At 35.3% G+C, this 23,567-nt stretch overlaps 2 protein-coding genes across 3 annotated transcripts; both read left to right on the top strand.

The window, feature by feature from the left end:
* The first annotated feature begins 1,187 nt into the window (after positions 1–1,187).
* On the top strand, positions 1,188–15,857 carry LOC121730216. 2 transcript variants are annotated; one of them, XM_042119168.1, is made up of 6 exons: positions 1,188–1,370; positions 8,954–8,993; positions 13,600–13,937; positions 14,236–14,450; positions 14,952–15,153; positions 15,579–15,857. In XM_042119168.1, exons 1-6 carry the CDS (start codon positions 1,328–1,330, stop codon positions 15,788–15,790), a joined length of 1,050 nt encoding a protein of 349 aa, XP_041975102.1. In that variant the 5' UTR covers positions 1,188–1,327; the 3' UTR covers positions 15,791–15,857. The 2 variants fall into 2 exon arrangements, with proteins under 2 accessions (XP_041975102.1, XP_041975101.1); XM_042119167.1 differs by having other exon boundaries at positions 15,576–15,857.
* A 3,548-nt stretch (positions 15,858–19,405) lies between these two features.
* Positions 19,406–21,308, top strand: LOC121730215. Its single transcript, XM_042119166.1, has 2 exons — positions 19,406–19,673; positions 20,023–21,308. Exons 1-2 carry the CDS (start codon positions 19,548–19,550, stop codon positions 21,121–21,123), a joined length of 1,227 nt encoding a protein of 408 aa, XP_041975100.1. The 5' UTR covers positions 19,406–19,547; the 3' UTR covers positions 21,124–21,308.
* Positions 21,309–23,567: the final 2,259 nt, after the last annotated feature.

The following is a 23,567-nucleotide window of genomic DNA, read 5'->3' as shown; positions in this document are numbered from 1 at the left end:
GAGCGTAATTTTTAACCGACTTCCAAAAAGGAGAAGGTTATGTGAGTCATGATTTGTATGAAAAGACATTTTCCGCGACCGAAATTCTGCGACTCACGACTTTTGGCTTCACCTTTAGGGTCGAAGTAAATAACATAGAATGGTCTTTGTCTCGGAAAATTATACAATTCAGTGAAAATGATGTTGCGGGTAACATTCGTTTAGCAGATATCAAAGTCATTTTACTAACAGTGCCCGATAGTAGGTAATTAGTTTTTTATGATAATGATGAACGATAGAATAATAAATAATTATTATGATGTATGAAATACAATGATTACCGAGAAACTACGACGTGGTTTTTAGTCTGTGCCTGGCTACACTGGCTTGATTTATTTAATGGGTCCGCGCGAAATAGCGGTTTGGCCGCTACACAAAGAAATCAGAAGCAATATTGCCTGTGATCACGATATTTCGCGGCCAAACCGCTCGTTCGCGCTGACGCATATAAATCGTGCCTGGAAAGACATAGCAGCCGATAATGATGATGATGACTGTTTACATATTATGAGTTGATACTTCATGCATCTGACGAGCCGCCCACTCACATCTTGTCTGTGTTGTTGCAAACCATTAAGACGACGCCTTGCTAATTTGGCTGTTATAGCGATATCGATTTTTCTCAGCAATGACTAAAGCTAAAAAATTAAAGTTCATTGTCAGTATTCATCATGTCTTTGTCTTTGAATTAACTTTTATAACACAGAATAAACAATCAAAAAGATCTCTGTAAAAAAAGGGATTCCTATTTTGCCAACAGAGGAGAGTGATTTAAGCTTCCAAAGTACATAGATTGGTTCAAGCATACACTTTTATTTGCCCATAGCTTACCTATATAATGAAATATATTTATGGTTTTCAAATTACGCAAAAAACCATTTTGTCGCTTACGCCCTTTCCATTTCTTGCTGTTCCATTTATTGTTTTCTATGAGAGCCCGGGCCGGTCTCTCATAGAAAACAAGCATTCTAAAACATATACAACACGGTTTTTGACTGCCTTCACATTAATTCGGCTCGTTTTAGTATAGCAGTCGCGCGGCCGCCGCACTACTCGCGACTTAATGTGAAGGCAGCATTTTACTTTAACGCGGCGTCACCTTAACCATACACACTACATGAAGCACTACACAGTATTGAATACGCGCTTTTTGCGAACAGTTGTTTTATAAATACGAACATAAACATACGAACACACAGTATATTTTCATATTATACCCGTTTATTCTTCATCAAAGAGATAGTTTTCAAATAAAATTTAGTTACTCTAGGCCCCCGAATGTATAAAAATGTTTATTATTCTGTCAACTTTTTTAGTGATCTGTGTTAACGGTAAGTTATGTTTATTTTGTGCTATTATTTCTTTTTTCCTATGACACGAGCTATCGCCAGCAGTATTTCCGGACCAATACGATCTGCAAACCTTCAAGAAAATAGCGTATTCCTTTTTAAAAGCCGGCAACGCACCTGCAGCTTTTCTAATGTTACGAGTATCCATGGGCGACGGTAGTTGCTTTCCATCAGGTGTTCCGTTTGCTCGTTTGTCCCTTCTTTTACAAAAAAAAATATCATATAGAGGGATGTAAATTGTAATGAGCTTTACAGGTCTGTGTGCATACTGCATCGTAGCTCCCAAACGAATAAATCTTGTTTTCTTAGTCAGGAAACTATTTTGATCGCGAGTGCATCGTATTATATTAAATAATAACGATGAAGAGTTACTTTGAATCTTTATACAAGGTGTAACAAAACTTGGGTGTAACAAGACTCAAATAGGGTGTGCATGTGCCTCTACTAAGTAGGTACACTTTAAAAGTAGCAGTGCACTCAAAGAGCAATTTTTTTATGATTTGTATTCAGAGCGAGCGCCCTAGCGAATCTTTCCAAACAAAAGTTTATAAAATAGTTACTCTTTCAGTGCTGCTACTTTTACAGCGAGCTCAATATACCCATATACACACCCTAAAGTATTATCACTTAGTTTTGTTACACCCTGTATAATAAATAATAATATAGTGTATAGTTAGTAATTTTCGATTTTTTTTTATGCTCTTTCCACCACCAATTAGATGATGAGGTTGAGATCTATTGACAAAAAAGTGCAACTATGGTCTATACTCTATAGTCTATACCATGAGACGAGTCGCATTTCATACAAACTTTAATTCATGAAGCCCTAAGCGGCCGCATCCGGCCGCGATATTCGATAACAATAGATAAGCTATTGTGTCTCGTTATTCCACGATCGATGGGTTAAAATTACGGTACGAGTAAGCTTTGAATCGCCTCGTGGTTTCGACTTTGTTCACAATATAATTTGTCATTATTTGATTGGTTAAAGTTTTTACTACAATTTCACATCCAGGGTATAAGGCGACTGTAAGCTGATATTATATTATTCTAATTTCTGTCACTTTTCTGTGAAAAAATATTTCTTTTAGTAGGAAAATCCACAACAAAAATAAATTAGTAAGCTCCAAATATTGTACCATTTCAAAAGAAAATAACTCTTTTTGCCACAAAATGTACGATTCCCATGAAAACATTTGCATACGCATTACAAATATTTTTATTTGCGTTGGTAACTTAGCATTGGGTCGTTTAAAATCATCCTGTTTCTAATAAATCACAGTGAACTATTTTTTTTATATCGAAAGATCATAAAAATTGTCCTTCAGAGAATGTAACTCTCAGATTTCATTCAAATAATATAACTGTTGGATTTTTATGATACTTCCGACCTCGCCGACACCTGACAAACTTCCGTGTAGGCAAAATAACTGTAGCAGAATTTTATTGATTCCCCATCTGGCGATCTTGTTGGCTTGTTTGCTCCACTTGCGAAATTCATTAAAAAAAATTGTGTAGGACGTAAGTATTGTACGTATACAAGTTTAGATACTTTTTTGGACTAAACTACTGAAACTGCGTATGTACCTAAGCAGTAAGACCGTCTTTTTGTACAGTTTACATAATTTTCCTACATTGTGTTTTGAGTTCAAGTTTTAGTTTAGTTCAAGTACAAATTAAATAATTTTCTATTTTATTCTATTCTTAACTAACACTATGGATTAAATGCGAAATAAATTAATTGAATTGAAAGCGAATTAAGGAAAGTTAATATCGCTAATTCGCTAACTGAGTAGGTATCTACTGACTTAAAATTGGCGAAGTAAGAAGTAGACACTACAGTCTACACAGGACTATTACAATAATTATTATATTATGTATGTGTGTCAACCGCAGTGATGAAACATTATGATCAATTTATTATTCCTTGTTCGAGTAAATTCATAAAACAGTTAAAAAAATATCACAAATCCATTTTATGCAAAATATTTTCCAAATTACGGCAATGCAACAGGCATGTGGTATTTTGATTAGGACATTAGGTATTAAGTAGTTCAAATAATATTTTCGGAAAAATGTATGCTGACTGTATAATATTAAAAAGTCTTTAACCACTAACCGTATAGAAATATAGATAGTGTATTTACCACAAATCCTTGAAGAATATTCGTTCTAAAAAGTTCTGCATCTATACCTATTTCGGGTGCACGTTTGTATGAGATCATAACAGACGTGGGTGCTATAATTGTATGCGGAATGAAATCATACAGGAACAAAAACATAGTTAAAATAAAAGCAAGCTTGAGTGGAACAAAAAACTGCAAGCTGCTCAAGCCTCAAAGTATTTTAAAGTCGCAAAAAATTTACTTTTGCATAACAATGGTGGATTAGGCGTAGTACAGTTAGTAGTATTTTTTGATGTCGCAGCTCCAAAAAATATGGAAAGATCGTAACATTTCCCGGAAGACAAAAATCAAACTTGTCCAGTCTTTAGTATTTTCCATATTTACCTACGGAGCGAAGACGTGGACTCTAAAGAAAGCGGACCGCGATCGAATTGACGCCTTCGAGATGTGGTGTTGGCGAAAAATGCTCCAAATACCATGGACCGCCTTTCGTACCAACGTCTCCATCCTTAGTGACTTAAAGATAAAAACAAGACTGTCGTCAATCTGCCTACGTAGAGTTTTGGATTTCTTTGGTCACATCGCAAGAAAGGATGGCCATAACCTCGAACAGCTTGTGGTTACAGGCAAAGTTGACGGTCGCCGCCCAAGAAGCCGAAGCCCTATTAGATGGTCTGATCAAGTGCGCACAACTCTAGACACTGGCCTCCATGATGCTCTCCATTCTGCCAAGGATTGCCACAGATGGCGTAATGTGGTCGTCACTAAACTCCAAAAGGGGAATCACGACCCTCAGCAATGAGGAACACGACGCGAGGAGGAGGAGTATTTTTTGAGATCACACTTAATTTATTTCATATAATATTGCCTAGGATATGTTTTGTCTGGCACTGTATTTTAGAGACACGATCCGATCCTCGTGACTACAAAAAATACTTTAAAAACTTAGTACTGTAGTTCAATGTTCAGTTCTATAAGTTAAATTTTTGTAACGTGCCTAACTATTTTCTCTATTGTAGAAGAATCCTGTCCCTGGCCTAACATACAATTTTATGGTTTATCCTACCTAACTAGTGACTAAATATTAATCTTGATTAAAAATATAAGCCAGTAACGATAGCTGCAGCCGTGGGTGCCAAAAAAAAGCAAATTTTAAATAATAGTTTATTAATTATAACTTTTACATTAATTAAAATTAAAATTACTAATTACGAATTACAAACTAAGAGTGATTCTCTACTGAAGTGGATTAAAAGAATGAGTGGTGGCCGCTTCTGCTGACTTGGATATTCCCTCGAATTGATGTTGAAATCTTGCACCGTGTGCGGTACAGCGCAGTAAAGCTGTGTGCACACTTGGGTTTCTGAATATTAAAATAAAGGTGTGGATACACTTATATTGAGGTGTATCGTAGTTAGGATGGTGTAACAAGCCTAATAATAAAGCGAGTAAATATTGCACATGAAACAAGTTACATAATAGTATTTATTATGCGGATGTTAGTTTTACGCCGTACTTGCGTGTAATATTGCTAATTTAATACTTTAGTAATAATATTATGTACTTTATATTGAAATGTAATTACATTATAATAAAACTGGCTGCGCCCAGTTTTACTAGAGGCTATGTAAATTTCTCCCCTTCAACATATTGATAGGTCTATCTCCTAAGTCAAGGTTTCTCAAACTTTCAGATCCACGAACCCCTGTTAATATTTCCAGGTGACAGCGAACCCCTAACTAAGTAATGAAATGCCCCAGCCCCTAGCTAGATGTCCCACGCGGCTTCGCCCGCGTAAATTTGGAATTTTACAGAAACCATACATTTTCCCATAAAAAATAGTCTCCATAAAAAGTACTCCCTTCACTTGGTCTACTCTATATCTGTGCTTAATATTGCCATAAAAATTGCTCCATGCTCCATTTCTTATATTTCCTCCGTTTTTCCCACATTTTCCTGAGTTTCTTCGGTCGTATTATATACGGCAGAGCGTAAGGCACACATGTAACATTTCTTCTGAGAAGTAAGTTGTTTCGATAATACACTAATTGCACTAGTATAAATTGAAAGGAAACTGAAAAACAATCTACATCGTAATAAGAATAACAATCGCATTTATGAGTAAAAAAATACTTGATTGTATTTTTATTTATATTTACACGATTCTGCACCTTATTGCCATACATATACAGATCTAATTCCTGTGTAAGTTTAATGTTTATACAATTTTAATCTGTTAGTCTCTAAACTAGTGACCGACCGAACTTTCGGTTGCGGTTTCAGCCAGTTTCGGCCAAAAAATCTAGTTTCGGCCATAGTTTCGGTTTCGGCCAAAATATAGTTGAAACTTTCGGCCCCGCCGAAACTCATGCGTCGTTCGGTAAACTTCGCAGTTAACTCGTGCTTGCTTGCCAGCGAGGCCCCGGCTCAGTTCGCCACATCTATTTCATCGTGATTTGAGATTATGTTTTCGAGATTAGTCCTAAATCAAAAACCAGGCCACCGATTTTAACTAATGTGTAGAGTTTTTAGATTCTCCTCGTGCAGCTGACAAATTATAATATAATTATCAAATATTTTGCCGCACTTTAGTGTAAAATTAAGGTTTTTAGATTTAGGGCTGAGTATGTAAGGTTAGAAACTTGGCTCTACATGAGATCTCACAACTTTTTGACACGACGAACTATAATATTATTATGTTCTCATCTAGGCAACATTTTTACATGAAAATGTTTTTTGGTGGGATATATGTATTAGGATATATCTTGTGAGATTTAGTGACGCCTACTGCAAGTTTGCTTAGTAATTTCATTTCGAACTTCGACCGCGGTCATGTCCATGTTTCCCATAAAAATAATATACTGCAATTGATTTTGTTTTCAGTAGTACGTCGTTAATATCTAAGGGAGGATTTCACCAATCACACAACTTTGTTTTATAAAACTTAGTTCTCATTAAACGCGTACTTACGGGAATGTAAATCTCGTTTTGTTTCAAATGGATTTCATAATCTTAATCACGATTAATAAATCAAAGGTTATGTGACGTCACGCGATGAATTTACATGGTTTTATCATTTTGGAGTCCAGTTACAATATTTTATCAACAAAAAAGCAAGAAACGATACATAAGCTACCCAAACGCATCTATCTATCAAGACTGTCATCTTGTCATTTTTTTCGTCTATGATTTTCGATTTGCCATGAGTCATGACACTACACCTTAACAGAACTTCAACGGCTTTTATGAAGTTTAACTGTACAATATTGGACATGGCTGTGAACGTTGTTGGTGAAATGCAATTTGGTGCTATAAACGCGTTTAAATACGTTTAGAACCGATTTAGTGTACAATAAACGCGTTTACATACGTTTAGAACCGATTTAGTGTACACTAAACGCGTCCTATTTCTTAGATGAAATTGCACCTAAATAAAATGACTTGAAATAATTTCTGCTCTTATTTCTTATCCCTTGTTGTAATACATTAAGGGGAATTTCGCCAATCACACTTAAAACTTCGTTTTATTAAACTGAGTTCTCATTGAACAATGAACGCGTTTATATGGCGACGTAAATCTCGTTTTGTTTCAAATAGATTTCACATTCTTCTTTTAATCGCGATCAATAAATCTACGCTTACGTTACGTCACACGATTATTTTTATATAATTTTATCATCTTGGAGCCTTGTCAGGTTGATCAACAAAATAGCAAAAACGATAAATAAGTTCTCCAAACGCATCTGTGAAAACTGTCATCTTAACAAGTTTTTCGTATATGTTTTTCGATCTGTCATAACTCATGACACTACACTGACAGGACATAAGTGTGTTTTATGAAATTAAAACTCGAATATTGGGCGTTCAGAAGATAAAAATCGGACTTGCTGTGAACGAGTTTATGTTATGTTGGTGAAATGCAATTGAGTGTTACAAACGTGTTTATACTTTAGAACCGGTTTAGTGTGCGCTAAGCCCGTTCAATTTCTTTGGTGAAATCGCACCTACTTGGAATCGTATAAAAACGGAATATAGTACAAAAAATTTGTAGGGAACATATTAGAGTCTAAGATTAAGTAGATAATAATATTTATTTTAAGAAATGTCACAATAAGTAAAAAATTCAATGCGGTACTTTTTCTTTAGTTTAAAAAGTTGTAATTTATGTCAAAAATCAAAAAATTTCAGTTAAATTTTAAATGTTTTACCAAGTTTCGGTTTCGGTTTCGGTTTCGGCTGAAAAACCAGTTTCGGTCGGACACTACTCTAAACACACTAAGGGTAAGCGCGCACGGGCAACTTAGTTGCTCGGCGATTTATTTGTCTCTTGATGAAATCTAGGAGCTAGTATGAAAGTGCGCGCACGTTGCGACGCAACTCTGGGCAACTTTTTCGTTGCCCAGAGCCCGCGACGCAACTGTCTCCTTCCCTATTGGTTTCTATGCAAGTGCGCGCACGAGCAACAAAAAAGTTGCCGACCGGCCAGTTGCCACTCGACCGCCGCTGCGTGAGTTTGTGAGTACTTGCGGCAATGAGTTTCTAAAATACTGGAGTAAATACTAGAGTACTTTCGACACTCATTCTGAAGTAACTAAAAATTTTTTTTGGGTATGCTCTCAATTTCATAAAACTAGTATAAAATTTCCCGAGAGTCAGCCGATCGCTCCATAGTGGATGCACCCAATATTCTATTTTTCGACGCTTTCTTCGGTTTTTTATAGCGAGTGCAACGACCACAGCCGTCTCGACCAAATCCATGTTGATGACTGTCAAGAAAAAAACTGAATAAAGTCGGGTTGCTGTCGCTCTCGTGCGCGCACCCCGGCGACATGGAATTATTTTTTCGAAAGAGACAAATAAATCGCCGAGCAACTAAGTTGCCCGTGCGCGCATGGTCTTAAGTTGAATTACGCCGGCGTAAATTCCGCCGCGTTTCAAACGCATACAAACGCGATGGACGACACACTATGCCGAAATTCCGTCGAGCCGAGTCGAGCGTAAAGTTCGGCAGCGATTCGGCAATAATGTTTTGTTAAAGTTTGGATGTATGTATGGATGTTCCAGTTCCAAAAGTTTCAAATATTCTGGCAGACTGAAGATACAGCTATCTGGTACCGACTTCAAAACGATGACGATTGAGTACAGCTGCCGCCTCTGCCCCCCCCCCCCCTCTCAGTACGCCCATGTATGTATTTCTATGAATAAGTGTCGCTAGCTTCGTGTCGTTTGCTGCGGAGGGTATTTCATAGAAATACATACAAACAGTGTCGCTGCGAGATGCGACACGTCGTCTGCCGCGGTTGCTTCATGTCGCACGCTGCCAACAGCACCTTAACCACAACCTTAACGATCACGAAATTGGCAATATCTAAAAACCTTGCGCCTATCGGCAACTGGTTTCTTTAGTAATGTAGTATATTTATACTTTTTTTTTTTCAGGTAATAACGGAGCAAGGCCTGCACACATAGACATCAACAGGTCAGTGAAGTGTTGCCAAAATTTTATAACAGCATGATCCATCTCCATAATACTATCCGTTCCAAATCTACTGACATGCTTTCATCAAGATTTATGATCTAGTCTATAAATATTGTTTATCTGCCCTGATACCAGAAAAGACCGCTACGTGAAAAATACGTTATTTTTATTTTTTTATGTGTAAACTAAGCAGATTGTCAGCTTTCTGGTTCTATTTGACTTATATTTTTAAGTTTATTAGTTTCTGAGATAAGTTGCCGCTATAAGACCCCTTTTTTCAGTTTTTAGAGATGGCCATAAGATAAAAAGCCGCTAAACTAAATTGTTAAGCTATAAACATGTTATAATATCTTAACTGATGTTTATGTTAGTAAGAATTGAAAACATGGTTGGGGAACTACTACAGAAGAATGCCGTGAAATGGTCATGATAAGTATAAAAACCGTTATTTAACTATAACGACCTTAATACGTAGCAAATTTTTGCCCAGAACCATTTCCATTATAAGCAATAAAACGGCTAAATTATCGTCATACACTAGAACCACGTTATGATATCTAAACTGTTTTTAAGCGTAGTAGAATATTAATAAATCAAACTAAAAAAACTACACTACAAAACTATGACCGTCATTTAACTTAGGATATTATTTAAATATTTGCATGATGGCATTTTATAAACGCGGTTTAATTAAAAAACTAAACAAAAAGACCGCTATTTAAGTTGATTTAGAGGAGAGCGGGGGGAAAAGCGAAGAAATACAGGACAATAGAGGAAAGCATAAGAAAATCATACTATTTGACCGAGATAATATAACACGACACATAGAATCCTTTCATCCAACAGTTTCACACTACAGGAGATAGAAGATACCTGCCAAGTGATATAAACGTAAAAATGATGCACGAAAATTTTTTAGAGAAAAATCCTAATCAACAGATGTCTTACAATTTATATAGAAAACATTTAAGGTCTTTAAACATATCGTTTGCTAGACTTGGCAATGAAGAGTGTGAGATCTGCGAAGCTCACCGTATTCATTCTGACAGCGAATGTCATGACAAAGATAATTTACCTACTGATTGCCAAGTCTGCAATGATTATTTAAACCACAAAATGCGAGCAAAAAAAGCTAGGATGTTATACAGTAAACATAAGAACAGCAAAAATGAATCGCACTTATATTTCAGTACAGATCTTGAGAAAATAATTATGTTGCCGAGACTAGACACTTTTAAAGAAGTCATATTTTGTCAGCGCTTAGTAGCTTACAACCAAACATTTGCACCACTAGGGAAATCCAATGATGAGAAACCCTTAGCGGTTGTATGGCACGAAGCTATAGCTGGAAGGAAGCAGAATGATATCATCAGTGCGTTTAAAGCTTTTTTCAATAAATATCGTGATACCAAATATTTTGATTTGTGGCTTGACAATTGTTCGGCACAAAATAAAAATTGGCTCCTCTATTTCTTTTTGGTTCATCTCATTAACTCGGATGAAATAAGCGCTAACAAAATAATATTGAATTATTTCGAAAAAGGGCATACGTATATGAGCTGTGATCATTTTCATCACCAAGTAGAACTCTCCATGAAGAAGTCAGGCAAACTCTATGACTTTCAAGATTTTGTTGATTGTGTCGAAAAAGCAAATTCTGAAAAGGTAGCTGTGAAAGAGATGCAATTAGGAGATTTTATCGATATATCTGACTATACTTCTAATCGAAGAATTCAAACTTCAACACCAAGAGTGTACATGAAAAATATCGTTCAAGTTAGTTTTGAACGAAAAAGCTACAATATGTTTTACAAATCGGATTTTGACGGCGATTATACTGAAGTTTGTTTTTTAAAAGATACTTACCTTAAACCAAAAAAATGGATCTGTTCCCGAGGTGCTGACTCCTAGAGAAAGTGCGAGAGGAATATCAGAAACAAGAAAATTGAATATTTTAACCAAGTTAACCAAACTTATGCCTTCTCATAAACTTACATTCTGGAAAAGAATACCAACTAATAATATAAATAACGAAGAGACTGATTAATGATTAGGTTTTAATATATCTACTTTTTGATCTCTCATAGAAGTAATGTTTTTGATCTCATTACAATTAAGTTTTTGATAAATATTTGATAATTATATTTTATTTTGGATGTGTAATATTTTTTAAGATACTTTTTTATAATTTTCATATGTTTAGTTATGGTACTGTACTAGAAATTATTAGGACTGAAGTCAGTAAGAATTCTATTGATTGTTATGATGTTTACGTAACGTCGTTTACAATTTATTACCAAATAATAAATTAAGCATTTAAGTTTCTTTCACAAATAAACAATTTGTTTTGATATTATGGTTTTATTTCTGCTCAAATTTAATTTTTTTTGCTGTTGCATTTTTGATCTAATGGTCTTTTCAGCTAATGACTAGAATTATTTGAAGTGGAATACTTAGTTAAAATACAGTTATTAAGTGGGTAGTGCATTTAACTGCTTTCTTTTTTAGTATTATACTGATAACTTTTAAACCAATTTTGATTAAACTAATCAAAAATGCCGTTGACGTCACATAATGGCGTTTTTAGATTGATGAATCTGTTTCTTCTCAGTTACGTAATAATCTATAAAGCAGTTAGGCGACATAGCGGCATTTTTTCGTATGATTCATGTAAAAAATAGATATATCAAAATTTAAAGACAAAAATCATACGCTAAATGGCAGTTACCATCGAGGTAACTGCGTTTTAACCTAGCAGCGTGAATGAAAAAGTTATTTACGGGCTAAGCTAAACCAGAAATATGTATTTTAAATTACCTTACAGACATATTAAATAGAAAAGGAGAACATGAAAATATTCTACGTAACGTCACTTATTTTAATCAATAATTAAATCTTAACTAATCATAATACTTTTCAAGAAATCTGTTTTCCCGCTATTTTTGTCAATTACCAAAAGTTGCGTTTTGCACGTAGCGGTCTTTTCTGGTATCAGGGCAGTAATATACTTTCTGTCTCACACGTCTTACAAATTACAATAAAGCGAAAACAGATTTTGCACATAAAATAGTTATTTTATAAGTAGGTAAGTACATGTTTGAAACGAAAATTTACGAAATCAATGATTTCATAAACAAATATTAATTTTTTATGTCACTTTTTTGGTAAAATAAAAACCGACCAAGTGCGCCTAGACTCGCCCATGAAGGGTTCTGCAGCAGCAATAAGGTTTCTAAGGTATATCTCTTATAGTTTCGGAGAAAAGTGGCTGGACATACGGACGGACAGACAGACAGACATGACGAATCTATAAGAGTTCCGTTTTTTTCCATTTGGCTACGGAACCCAAAAAAGCTCCGTGCGAGTTTCTTACGCCCGGTTCTTCTCGCCGAAATTAGTCCCGAATGGGTGGGTGGTAGGCACCGTAGTATCAACATTCTGAAAGCATTTTCTTACAGTCTACTCAGAAATAAAACAATTTTTAATTTATTTTATTTAAAAATAACAAACAGATCAAATTACAGCCTACTCACATTTAGAAATCTTGGATACTCAGTAGCCAAACAGGTCAGAGGCCAGACCACAATATATAATATGTCAAAGACCGTTCGCTCAAAGACCGAAATTGCTCAATGAGCGAAAAAATGGCTCACAACGCGTTGTGGTCACAGTGAAATTGCCACGACGCGAAATTTGCGTCGTGGCTCTAATGAAAACGGCCACGACGCGTTCTGGCAATCACAAAAAGATCATAACGCGAAATTCGAGTCGTGGCTGATATGCTATTCGTTTTTCTTGACTTGTTCTTGATTGATTAATCGTCCATTATAGCTATAGAAGATTATATTTAAATTACCTCGCACTACTACAAAATATTTTTTCTTTTACTAAATCACTGCATTTCATTATTATTTGAAAATATCCATAGTTCCATAATATCCGTGCTAATATTATTACTGTCTGTCTGTCTGGCGCAACGTGTTATTGTTTGTTGTTGTTTTTTTTTTTTCTAATATAAAGTAATCTGATCTTAATAAATTATAAAAAAATAGCTTTATTTTTATTTATATTATTTAAATATAATACTATTAGTTGATGCCCGCAACTACGTTGCGCCAGACATATAGTAAAAATATTAGTACGTATAGTATGGAATTATGGATATTTTATAAATAATGATGATAAACACATTATGCAGTGATCTAGTAAAAGAAAAAATATTTTGTAGTACGCGTGGCAATTCAAATTTTGAATTACCACGCGTACTACAAAATATTTGTTCTTTTACTAGATCACTGCATAACGTGAATATAATCTTCCATACCTATGGACGATTAATCAATCAAGAACAAATCAAGAAAAACGAATATGGTCTGTTTGTGATTGCCAGAACGCGTCGTGGCTGTTTCACTGTGACCACAACGCGTTGTGAGCCATTTTTTCGCTCATTGAGCGATTTCGGCCTTTGAGCGTAACATAGGTATACTGCACTGTTTCGCGGCGTCAAGTCGTAAAAAATATATTTACTTACCTACTTACATTGCTGAGTTTTTTTTTTGCATTACGACTTACGACGCACCACGATCATAAAAACCCTTCATTCCAGAATCAAAATTTTGGCCAACGAAGTTCCTGCACCGCCAAGCCATTACCGGCGGTCCTTGAGCACAAATGATTACGATGATCATAGCGGCAGGCACCCCCTGCTGTACCCGCCACTGCCACAGGCCTCCGAGGCGAAGGCCGAAGCCGAAGCCCTCAAAATCCACCAGCCCAAGGAAGACCCCAAGCTGTATTATCAATCTGAAGCATACCTTAAAGAAATTAATCAAAAAAATTATGTGAACGACGTGTCCCATGTCTATCCCGGCAGAGAAGTTATAAGAGCGAATGAAGCGCCTTTGCCGCTGATGAAACATGACATGAGGCGACTGCTGCGGCAAGGTTTGTGTAAAATAAATACGTAGTCAATTAAAATTCCCAAAATCCTGTACAAAGCCCCCAAGGTATATATTAATTTTGCTACGTTTATAAAGGTTAAATTAAGCTACGTGCCACGTACCAAAAAATTTAAGTACCTACTTACCAAAAAAATATAACATCATTCCGGTATATTACAAACGTGACATACCTATTATTATCTCTTGTAGTCGTGGGATCCTAAGCTTTTGATGCTAACATTAATTTTACTTAACCAACCTGCGTCTACTTTTCATGTCAATCACCAAAATATATTTTCCAGGTAGTGAGCTATGCATAAAATGCCCTTCTGATAGGACACTCGTCGCGAAACCGGGCTCAGATCGCGTACGGGTGATGCATCCACATTTAACTACGTGCCTAGGCAGAAAAGCGCCGAAAAGCGTTCGATTTGAACACATCTATGGACCAAGATATGGCTCGCTGGTGAAGGAGGGAACGCACATCATTGTTGGCCGAATAATGCACAAGCAAGATGTAAGGAATAAAATATTATAATCTACAAAAACTTTTCATGTGCTTATTTAGCAACTGTAGTTGTTTCTTCTTAAAGAGAAGCCCTACTCCCGTATAGAGATTTTGATCTTCAAAATGTCAGGGGTAAGAGATGCCGATAGGAACTCAGTAATAAGAACTCCACGCTGCTGCAAGACAAGATGATCCCAATACCTACATTATGTACCATCGAGGAAATCGATTCCTAGGCAGTTGACGGACCAACGTCATTTGGTCGGATCATGTCAATTTAAAGTCAATTGTGATCTGTCGACTGGGTTTGACCAATTAGGTCATCAACTCATCACTCATCTACCTTGGAAGTAGGAATCAACTTCTCTGATACAATGCTTAACTTTATAGCTACTGATCTAAATACGTCTGTCTATGGGATCGTAGCTCCCAAGCTATAATAAACCGATTTCGATATTCATTATATAAAAGATTTTACGTTAACTATTTAATCTGCCTTGTTCTTTTCAGGTGCTGCAGCGCTGTAAAATGGTTATTCACGTGATTGTCCAAAGCTGTCCGGTACCGAAATATTTGAAATTACACTGTTCTGAACACAATAGTACCTGCCAATTCTCATGTCGTAATCGCACCCTAGAGCTTCATGGCGCGAGCCAATTGAGGTGTAACGAAGAGGATAAAAAGTGGAATGGCATCCTTCCTACCTGTTCAGGTACTTGGGATTTTTTGTTACATTTTTGCCATAGCCCATAACCCCAGACTAAAAAATAAACGTACTAATGCCCGGCCGCACCTGCGTAGTGCGTAGTGCTTCGTGCTTAAAACGATACCATTGGACGATCTGCGTGTACTCGTATCTACCAAAGGTATCGTCTCATAACAAGAATAGACGCACGTCCAATACTATCACTACACAGTGTACTAAGTATAGCAGTCTTGACAATTATTGACAAATATTCGTGGGAACCGTACATTTTTCTATAAAAGTAAAATAATCTGAATACTTAAGCACCTCATTGAAATCGATTCAGCAGTTTAAGCGTGAAGATAGCAGACATACTTTCGCATATTTATAATGATAGTAAGTATCAAGTATGAATAATTAGTTACAAGTAGGTAAAATCAACATTTCAGCAGCTCCAAAAGGGTGTCGTCCCTTGCCACCGCCTGATCAGGGACACGTCAGCTGCAAAGGGAACACAGATGAGCTTTCATGGTTGAAAGAAGGATCGAGATGTCGCCTCCGATGCCCTGCTGGCTGGAGGTGGTTCCCGCGGAGCGTGGCAATATGCCGTCGTGGAAAATGGACCAACAGCCTACAGTGCCAGCCGAAACATAAAAGATACTAACTAGGGTTCTGAATTTCTGATTAACATTCGTACAGCGGGGCTAAAATGGTCACATTTAGCAATTCCTCTCGATCAATTCAGCAAATGAATTGTCAAAACTGACAAACTGACAAACTGACAAATGTCAAATCAGAATGAATTGCGAGACATTTGTATTGCAAGCAGAGTTGCATTTTGCGATTTAAAAAAAAGAGTCATATTATTATGATTCATATCATGATTCTTAAGTATAGTCGGGGCAATTTAATAGGCCACATTTGACAGTTCAACAAAATTGAGCCTGGTAGCCTTGTAACGACGCCATAAAAAAATAAATATTTTGTCATTGTTATTACTGCACAATTTATTCACTTTTTCTAATAACGATTACATATTTATTATAAACATAACCAATACGAGTTCTTTTACTATTTATTTTCACTGATAAACAATTTTTAACATAAAAAACAAATTATGATTTAAAGAACTGAACGTCGGTACAATGTTACGTCAGCTGACCTTTTTTCTTTTTAAACTCTAGGGATGTTACTCTAAAAATCGAAAGCGAATAAGTAGAATCAGATGCATTGATTAGGTGAAAAGTAACACATATTCATGTGAAATGAATAATGATAATACAAAATTTAACAGTTTTGATATTTCAAGTGAATAAATGCAATTTTTCTAGTAAATTATGTACTTGTCTTATTTTGCTCCTTGAATTTACAAAAGAAAAAGTAATAATAGGACAGGAATTCGTTTTTGGTTTTATAAATAACATATAAAATTCAAATATTTTATTTCAAGTCCGTATCGATTTATTCGTTTTGGTCGATGTTTATAAGCAGCTTACCTCACTATGGAGATTATTCTGACAGATGTCAAATGTGGCCTTCTTCTTCTTCTTACACATTCTTATTAAATTGCCCCGACTTGTAGGTAGGTACTCAGTACGTGTAGCCGTTGCCAGTACTGCGCCTGCGGTCTGCCAATGACGTTTGAACTTCTTAAAACTTAAAAGTCGATTTAAAAAGTATAAACGTCAAAATACTGACATTTTAACTTTTTTAACTGTGTTCTAAAAAGTTAAAATTGTAACCATAGGCAAGATGCAATAAAGTCCATGTTCAAAATTAAAAAAAAGTGAAGAAATTAAAATCCTTTCAAATCAATATAAGAAAAAAGTGATGACACTACGATGTTGCCACTTTTTAATTTCTTCACTTTTTTTGACAGATTATAATTATTAAGGCTAATTCTGGCACTAATTGCCTAGAACCGCCGCGCGCCGGATTAGCAGTGCGTCAATGTAAAACTGTCTAACCTCCAGTAGCTGTGAATATTATAAGCTTCAATCCAATGTGGCATCATGTAAATCAGCAATCAGATAAGTATGTAATAATATTATATTTATAATTTATATTATTATTTTTAAATATTTATAGGTATCCAACAGCTTATTATTTTAAGATACCACCATGACTAGAGTTAATAACAATTAAAATCGTTATTTTGGTAAAATATCAAAAGTTCTTTTTTTACTCTATTTTTAAGGTTCTTAATATTATGTCCTAAGTTGGTCCTAAGGCTCAAAACACACCGGAATAGCAGAGGCGAGGCGAGCAGTTTCAGTGTCTTATTATGATTATAGAGTCTGGCTAACGAAAGATGAGACTGGAAAAAGGCGGCAAATTCAAAAAATCTACGTATGGCAACCTTGTCTATAGTCGGAATTATAGTTTTGATACTTGATTATTTATGACAATAATATTATATTTTAGTTTGAATAACTCATTTCAAGAAAAATAAGTTTATTGTTGTTTACTTAAATTTTATTTTGCAATACATTTCATAATGTTTTGTTTTTGACGAAAACTCTTACATGTTTTTGTCGGAGTATTAAAACTTCTTCTTTAATACTTACCGTACATCATGAAATATATTACAAAATATAATTTAATCAAACAATTATCTTCATTTTCTAAAACTAAATTGTCCCTACTGTTTCTAAGTTTAAATATAATTTATTTAATTTAAATTTTAAATAATTTCCTATATCTTATATCTTTAAACGAGCAATTCTTGTATATATATAAATATATAATTGGAATCTCGGAATCGGCTCCAACGATTTTCATGAAATTTAGTATATAGGGAGTTTCGGGGGCGATAAATCGATCTAGCTAGGAATCATTTTTATAGAATGTCATTTAATTCATGTTTTATCGAATACCGAGCAAAGCTCGGTGAAATAGCTAGTTATATTATTATGCAATTAAAAGTGTATTAGCACAAATTCTCGCAAGCATCATAGATTGTATTTATTATACTCAAATATGTTTATTTAATACATACTTGTACATGCCTGAAACTAATAACCCCCCCTTGCAAGTTGATTAAAAACCCAAGGACTAAGGGGAGATGAAAAAACAACAAAGAAAATCAAAGATTGCGGATCTTTTTTCGCAATTTTATATAATATTATAAACATTCGAAAGGTTTTTTTTATAAAGCAACTTTTTGCCATCTTGGTAGGGACACGATCCCATTGCTATAAAAATTTTGGGGTTTCTGATGAAAAAACTGCGACAAGTGGTTTTGGCAGTCCTCTTGTGATGTCAACCTGACACTGCCTAAAGAATCCTGCAGCGACCGAAACAGGTTGAAATCTGAAGGTGCAAGGTCAGGACTATACGGCGGATGCATTAATAACACCTCCCAGCCAAACTCCCGTAACCACACGCCTTTATTTATTTGGTCTGCTTTTTTAATCCTTTTTAGGGTACAAACACTGACATCTGAAAATATGTTCATAAATAAAGTTAGCATTCAATAACAAGGTTGGTTTCAGGTATTTTTTTGTAACGTTAGGGTCTTACCTGTCAAAGAAGAAATCTCATCAAGGAACTGATTTTGTCTTTAAACACTCTTCTTGGAACATATCTCTTAATTTATTTATGCTTGATAAATCCTTTGCAGCATCCATTATACCTGCAAAACAATAAATTCAATTACATGATAAATAATAATTATTTTAATTACTTAATTGTAATTGAAAGTATCAAAATCTTTTACCTGTACTTACCAATGCACTGGGATATTTCATGTAAACAATATTATTTTTGTTTAAAAATTGTATTTACTAATCATAGCAAAAAGCAGTTTTCGCAAATCTCTTTTCAAAGTTTTCGTCAGGTTTAAATTAGAAAATGACGTAAACTATAGAAATATTTTTCACTTTGACACATCGACGCCCCCACCGAATAATCAGATAATGTGCTATTGTGGGGTTTTTGCTGTTATGCGATTTTTGGCATCTAGAAGTCAAAATACATCATGTGAATTTTTTTCAGAATTTTTCTGTGGATACACATAAAGGAACGTTATCATTAACGTTAATTTATACCGGTATTAATTACCGCTACTTTTTAACGTTTTAACGTTACCTATAACGGTAAGAAGTATCGTTACCATATTTTTACTGGTATTCCGGTCCCTGTTCAAAAATCGCAATAAATCGTAAGCTGTAGGTATAATATTATATTATGTTCATGAAAAATGGCACAATATCAAACGGAAATTAAGAAAGAAGAAGTAGAAGAAGCTTTAGTTTAAATTTAGAATCGCGTTTGACAGTCCTAGCCGTTAATGTGTTGGTTTATTTTGTGCGACAAATTTATGATTTTTATGAAACTTTGTAATATTTAAAGATTTTATTAATAACTTGTGATGAAACACTAGATTCCGGTCCTTATTCTTGCAAGGTTAATTTGGAATAATGGGAAGTAATTTTAGCAAATCCAACGAAACAGCTGAACAAGCACAAAAAATCACCGAAAAGGACATTGGCGGCAACCCCGATCCTCGGTCGCCGACTCCGGAAATAACTAGGACGCCACTTCAGGTATATTTATAACATAAATATCATAAAGCAAGCTTTATCTATAATACGTATCGCGTTAATTGAAGTACTAGGTCCTAATGAGTCGAAATATGCGACCCCACATTATGTCAAGGCATCAGTTATCTCAGAGCTTAATTTTTTTCAATTTGCTTTTACAATACCAAGGTACTTGTTACGTTAGGTAAACATATTATAAGATTTACCAGTTTTAGCAGCTACCACAAGGAATCGTAAAACGGTGGCGATTGCTACAATAAAATGCAATATTAACATACCATACGTGTACACAACCTTGAAATTGACTGGTCTGCCTGTTTAATGAAATTAAAATGAATATTTGCTTTTCCAGGGTAAGAATGGTAGTAAACACAATATCACTAAAAATGTTGACCTCCGCAAAACATTTGAAAACGGAAAATCTGAAGAAAAGCTTATACACAACAATCCAATCTTGTCTGCTGTTATAAAAAATCATTTTCAATATTACGATCCACGTTCCCCAACACAAGATTTTGAGAGAACTCCTATAGTTTTGTCTATAAATGATGATCTTTGCAAACGGCAAGAAATTGAAGATCATTGTGGAAGCCCATGTTTAAATAATGATACAATCGAAAAATCCGAATATAACAAGACATTGATTGATGATGAGATTAGCCCAGAATTAATCATTCCCAAGAATTTATGTAACGGTTTTTATGACATGACAATAAATGAGAGTCTAAAAGTAGAGGAGCCTCTGGGTTCCTCAACGGCATCCAATGAAGCTATAGAAGAGAACATAGAATCTCCTAGTCACAAACCTAGTGCATTATTAGAAACCAATTTTGATTATGTGGACGCTAGTGATAACCCACAACTATTTGTAGAAGAATTGCCAGAATTACCTAAAGTTCCCCCACCAGATGTTAAGAACATACCACTATTTAGAATCTTGAATGAGGACCCGAGATCACCATCTGTAGACATAGAGAGAACCCCAATAATTGTACCAAAAACAGAGGCAAATGAAAGTGAAGAAAATGTGGAGCAAATGTCTGATGATTCCCTCATCAAAGCATTACAAAATACTAACACAGAACTGAGACAAAATGTAGCAGAAAAGAAAGATGGAATCCTTATATATGAGGATGAGGCTGTGCCCTGTGACACTCCTAAGAAATCCAATTTAATCAACAATGGCTCACGAACCCCATTGTCCTGCATGAAGAACAAGACTGAAGCTGCACAGGCTAAAACAAAATCTTCAAAAGATTCTAATACATTGCCTAAAAAAGTATCTCACATTCCGAGATTAAAGTCTTTGAACAATCCAACCAAAATGTATCAGAATGGTAGTACACTTTCGCTCAGAGCGATTAGCAAGCCTGCAGTTGCAGGTGATTGTGAAAATACCCCACCCAACTCACACCGCGGTAGATGGGACAAAGAAAGCAGTGTAGTACTATAGTAATTATGTTGGCACACACCTAAAATCACTAAACATTCAACAACAACTCAATAGAATAACATCTTCAATATTTTATTCAACATACAGCAGAAAAATGGCTTCATTCAAAGAGATTTAATGTCCACCTAGGAGTTCCTTAGGGTGAAGCCAAACAAGCGTAATTTGTGAGTTGTGAGTCGCAGAATTTCAGCTGGCAGAAATCCTGCTGCATTCAGTTTCATACAAAAGTCCTGTTTGATTCACACAAGCATAATTTTGTGAGTCGTGATTTGTATGCAAAGACCAACGCGACCAATTTCTGCGACTCACAAATTACACTTCCTTGGCTTCACCCTTAGTGAAGATTTTGGTGTTAAAAATGTGTTAACATTTTTACAATCTTCATAAATAACCATGCAATCATTAAATGTCTCTGAGTGCAGCTGTTAGTGTTATGAGATATTTTTTCATTATTTTTTGTTTAAAATCCTCAATTTATAAAATATGTGATAAAGTAATTTTCTTTATAATTTGTTAAAATTTGTAACACAATAGTACAAATTATACAAGTGAAAAATATGTGTATAGCTATAAGTATTGTACTGTTAAAGCTGACCCCATTATTTTGGAGCCTTTCTGTTTTTTACCGTTTAAAAATTTTTGGATGGATTTGGTCTTGCTACCGGTAACTGTTGCTATAAAATGTGACTGATAATTATTATGATTGAAATTATTGTGTAATTGATTTTATGCCCATGGACATTTTTAGTTACTCAGCTCTGTAGACTAACAACTAAAATTTTCATGTTAGAAACTTTATTCGCTAGTAACAAGTTTTGTGGTAGCTTTAGTTACAAATACAATGTAATGATGTTTTTGTTCATTCTACATATCAATTCACAACTTATTAGTTTATATTATAAACAAGACTAGATAATAATAGCATACTAATTACTAACATTATTGTAGGTTTCATTACTGACAAGAACTAAGTAATACTATTATTATTTCTTTTAAAGGTACCATCGAGGAAGTTGATTCCTATGCAATTGACAGACCAACGTTATTTGGTCGAATTTGTCAATTCAATGTTAATTGTGATCTGTCAGCTGGGTTTGACGTAACGCAACCAAACTACTTAGGTCCCCGATTTGCATAGGAATCAACTTCTCTGATAGTACATGTCAACTTTTTCTTTAGAGAATATGAAAATTGTAAATTATTAAGTTTTTTGACAATAGTAAAAATTTATTAAATCTTCCATTTTCATGTTTTTACTCATCACCCAAAATTACAACTGTGTGTACCTACTGTGAAAATTTTGAAAATTAACATACTCTGTCACAGTTCCGAAATCCAAATTAGCTTTCTTTTTAGGGTTCCGTACCCAAAGGGTAAAAACGGGACCCTATTACTGAGACTTCGATGTCTGTCCGTCTGTCTGTCTCCAGGCTGTACCTCAAGAACCGCTATAGCTAGACTTCTGAAATTTTCACAGAGTGATTTTTTGGTATTTTTGGCTCGTAATCCATGATGGCAACCTACATGTTGCCATTATGGATTGCACTTGAAATTGTCACAAAAACCTCAATTATATGTATAGGTACTTTATTATTAAATAATAAAATTAAAATAAATAGTAAACGGTAAGATCTGCATGGTGATTTTGTATCTTGCTGCAACAATCATTGCAGCAAGTGCAAAATGTACAGTATCTGCTGTTAAACCTGTTGAATAGCTCTCGAAAGACACAATATATCAAACAACCTGTAGATTTCACAAACTGCGCCCAAGCCCCAAATGTTAAGTATCCTCTAGCGGCAAGTAAAATGAAATGCTCGTCGAGACCCGTGCATCCGCCAGTTGTAGGAGTCAGGAACATCGCAGTGTTTTAGTGGGTAGGGCCGCGGCACTCACCATCTTCGCCGCGGCGAGCCCCACATATCCGCAGCGGGAGTCCCCATCCCCTGCGTCGAATGCGACACAGCATATCACTGCGTAAAAAAAATAAAATATTTCAGTGTTTTATATTATTCGGAAATCAAACAGCAATTATTGTTTGAACTAATTTCCAGACTGTACTGTATTAACACATTAACAGTGCTCAATTATAATATATTATATAAGTAGTAATATTATTGGAATGGAAAAGTAATATTATTATTATTGACGCCTCCGTGGTCTAGTGGTACAGAGCGCGGCTCTTGACTCGGAAGTCGTGGGTTCGATTCCCGCGTTGGAAACATGTTATTTCCAAGTTTGGTTAGGACAATGCAGGCTGATCACCTGATTGTCTGACAAGTAAGATGATCCATGCGTCGGATGGGCATGTAAAAAGTCGGTCCTGCGCCTGATCTCTCGCCGGTCGTGTCGTTCTGCCGTCCCACAGGGTTATGAGAGTAAAGGAATAGAGAGTGCTCGTGTACTGCGCACACACTTGGGCACTATAAAATTACTCCTGCGTA

Source organism: Aricia agestis, chromosome 9 (genome assembly GCF_905147365.1).
Source record: "Aricia agestis chromosome 9, ilAriAges1.1, whole genome shotgun sequence".
Classification (NCBI taxonomy): Eukaryota; Metazoa; Arthropoda; class Insecta; order Lepidoptera; family Lycaenidae; genus Aricia; species Aricia agestis.
This window is presented reverse-complemented; position numbering and strand designations above follow the sequence as displayed.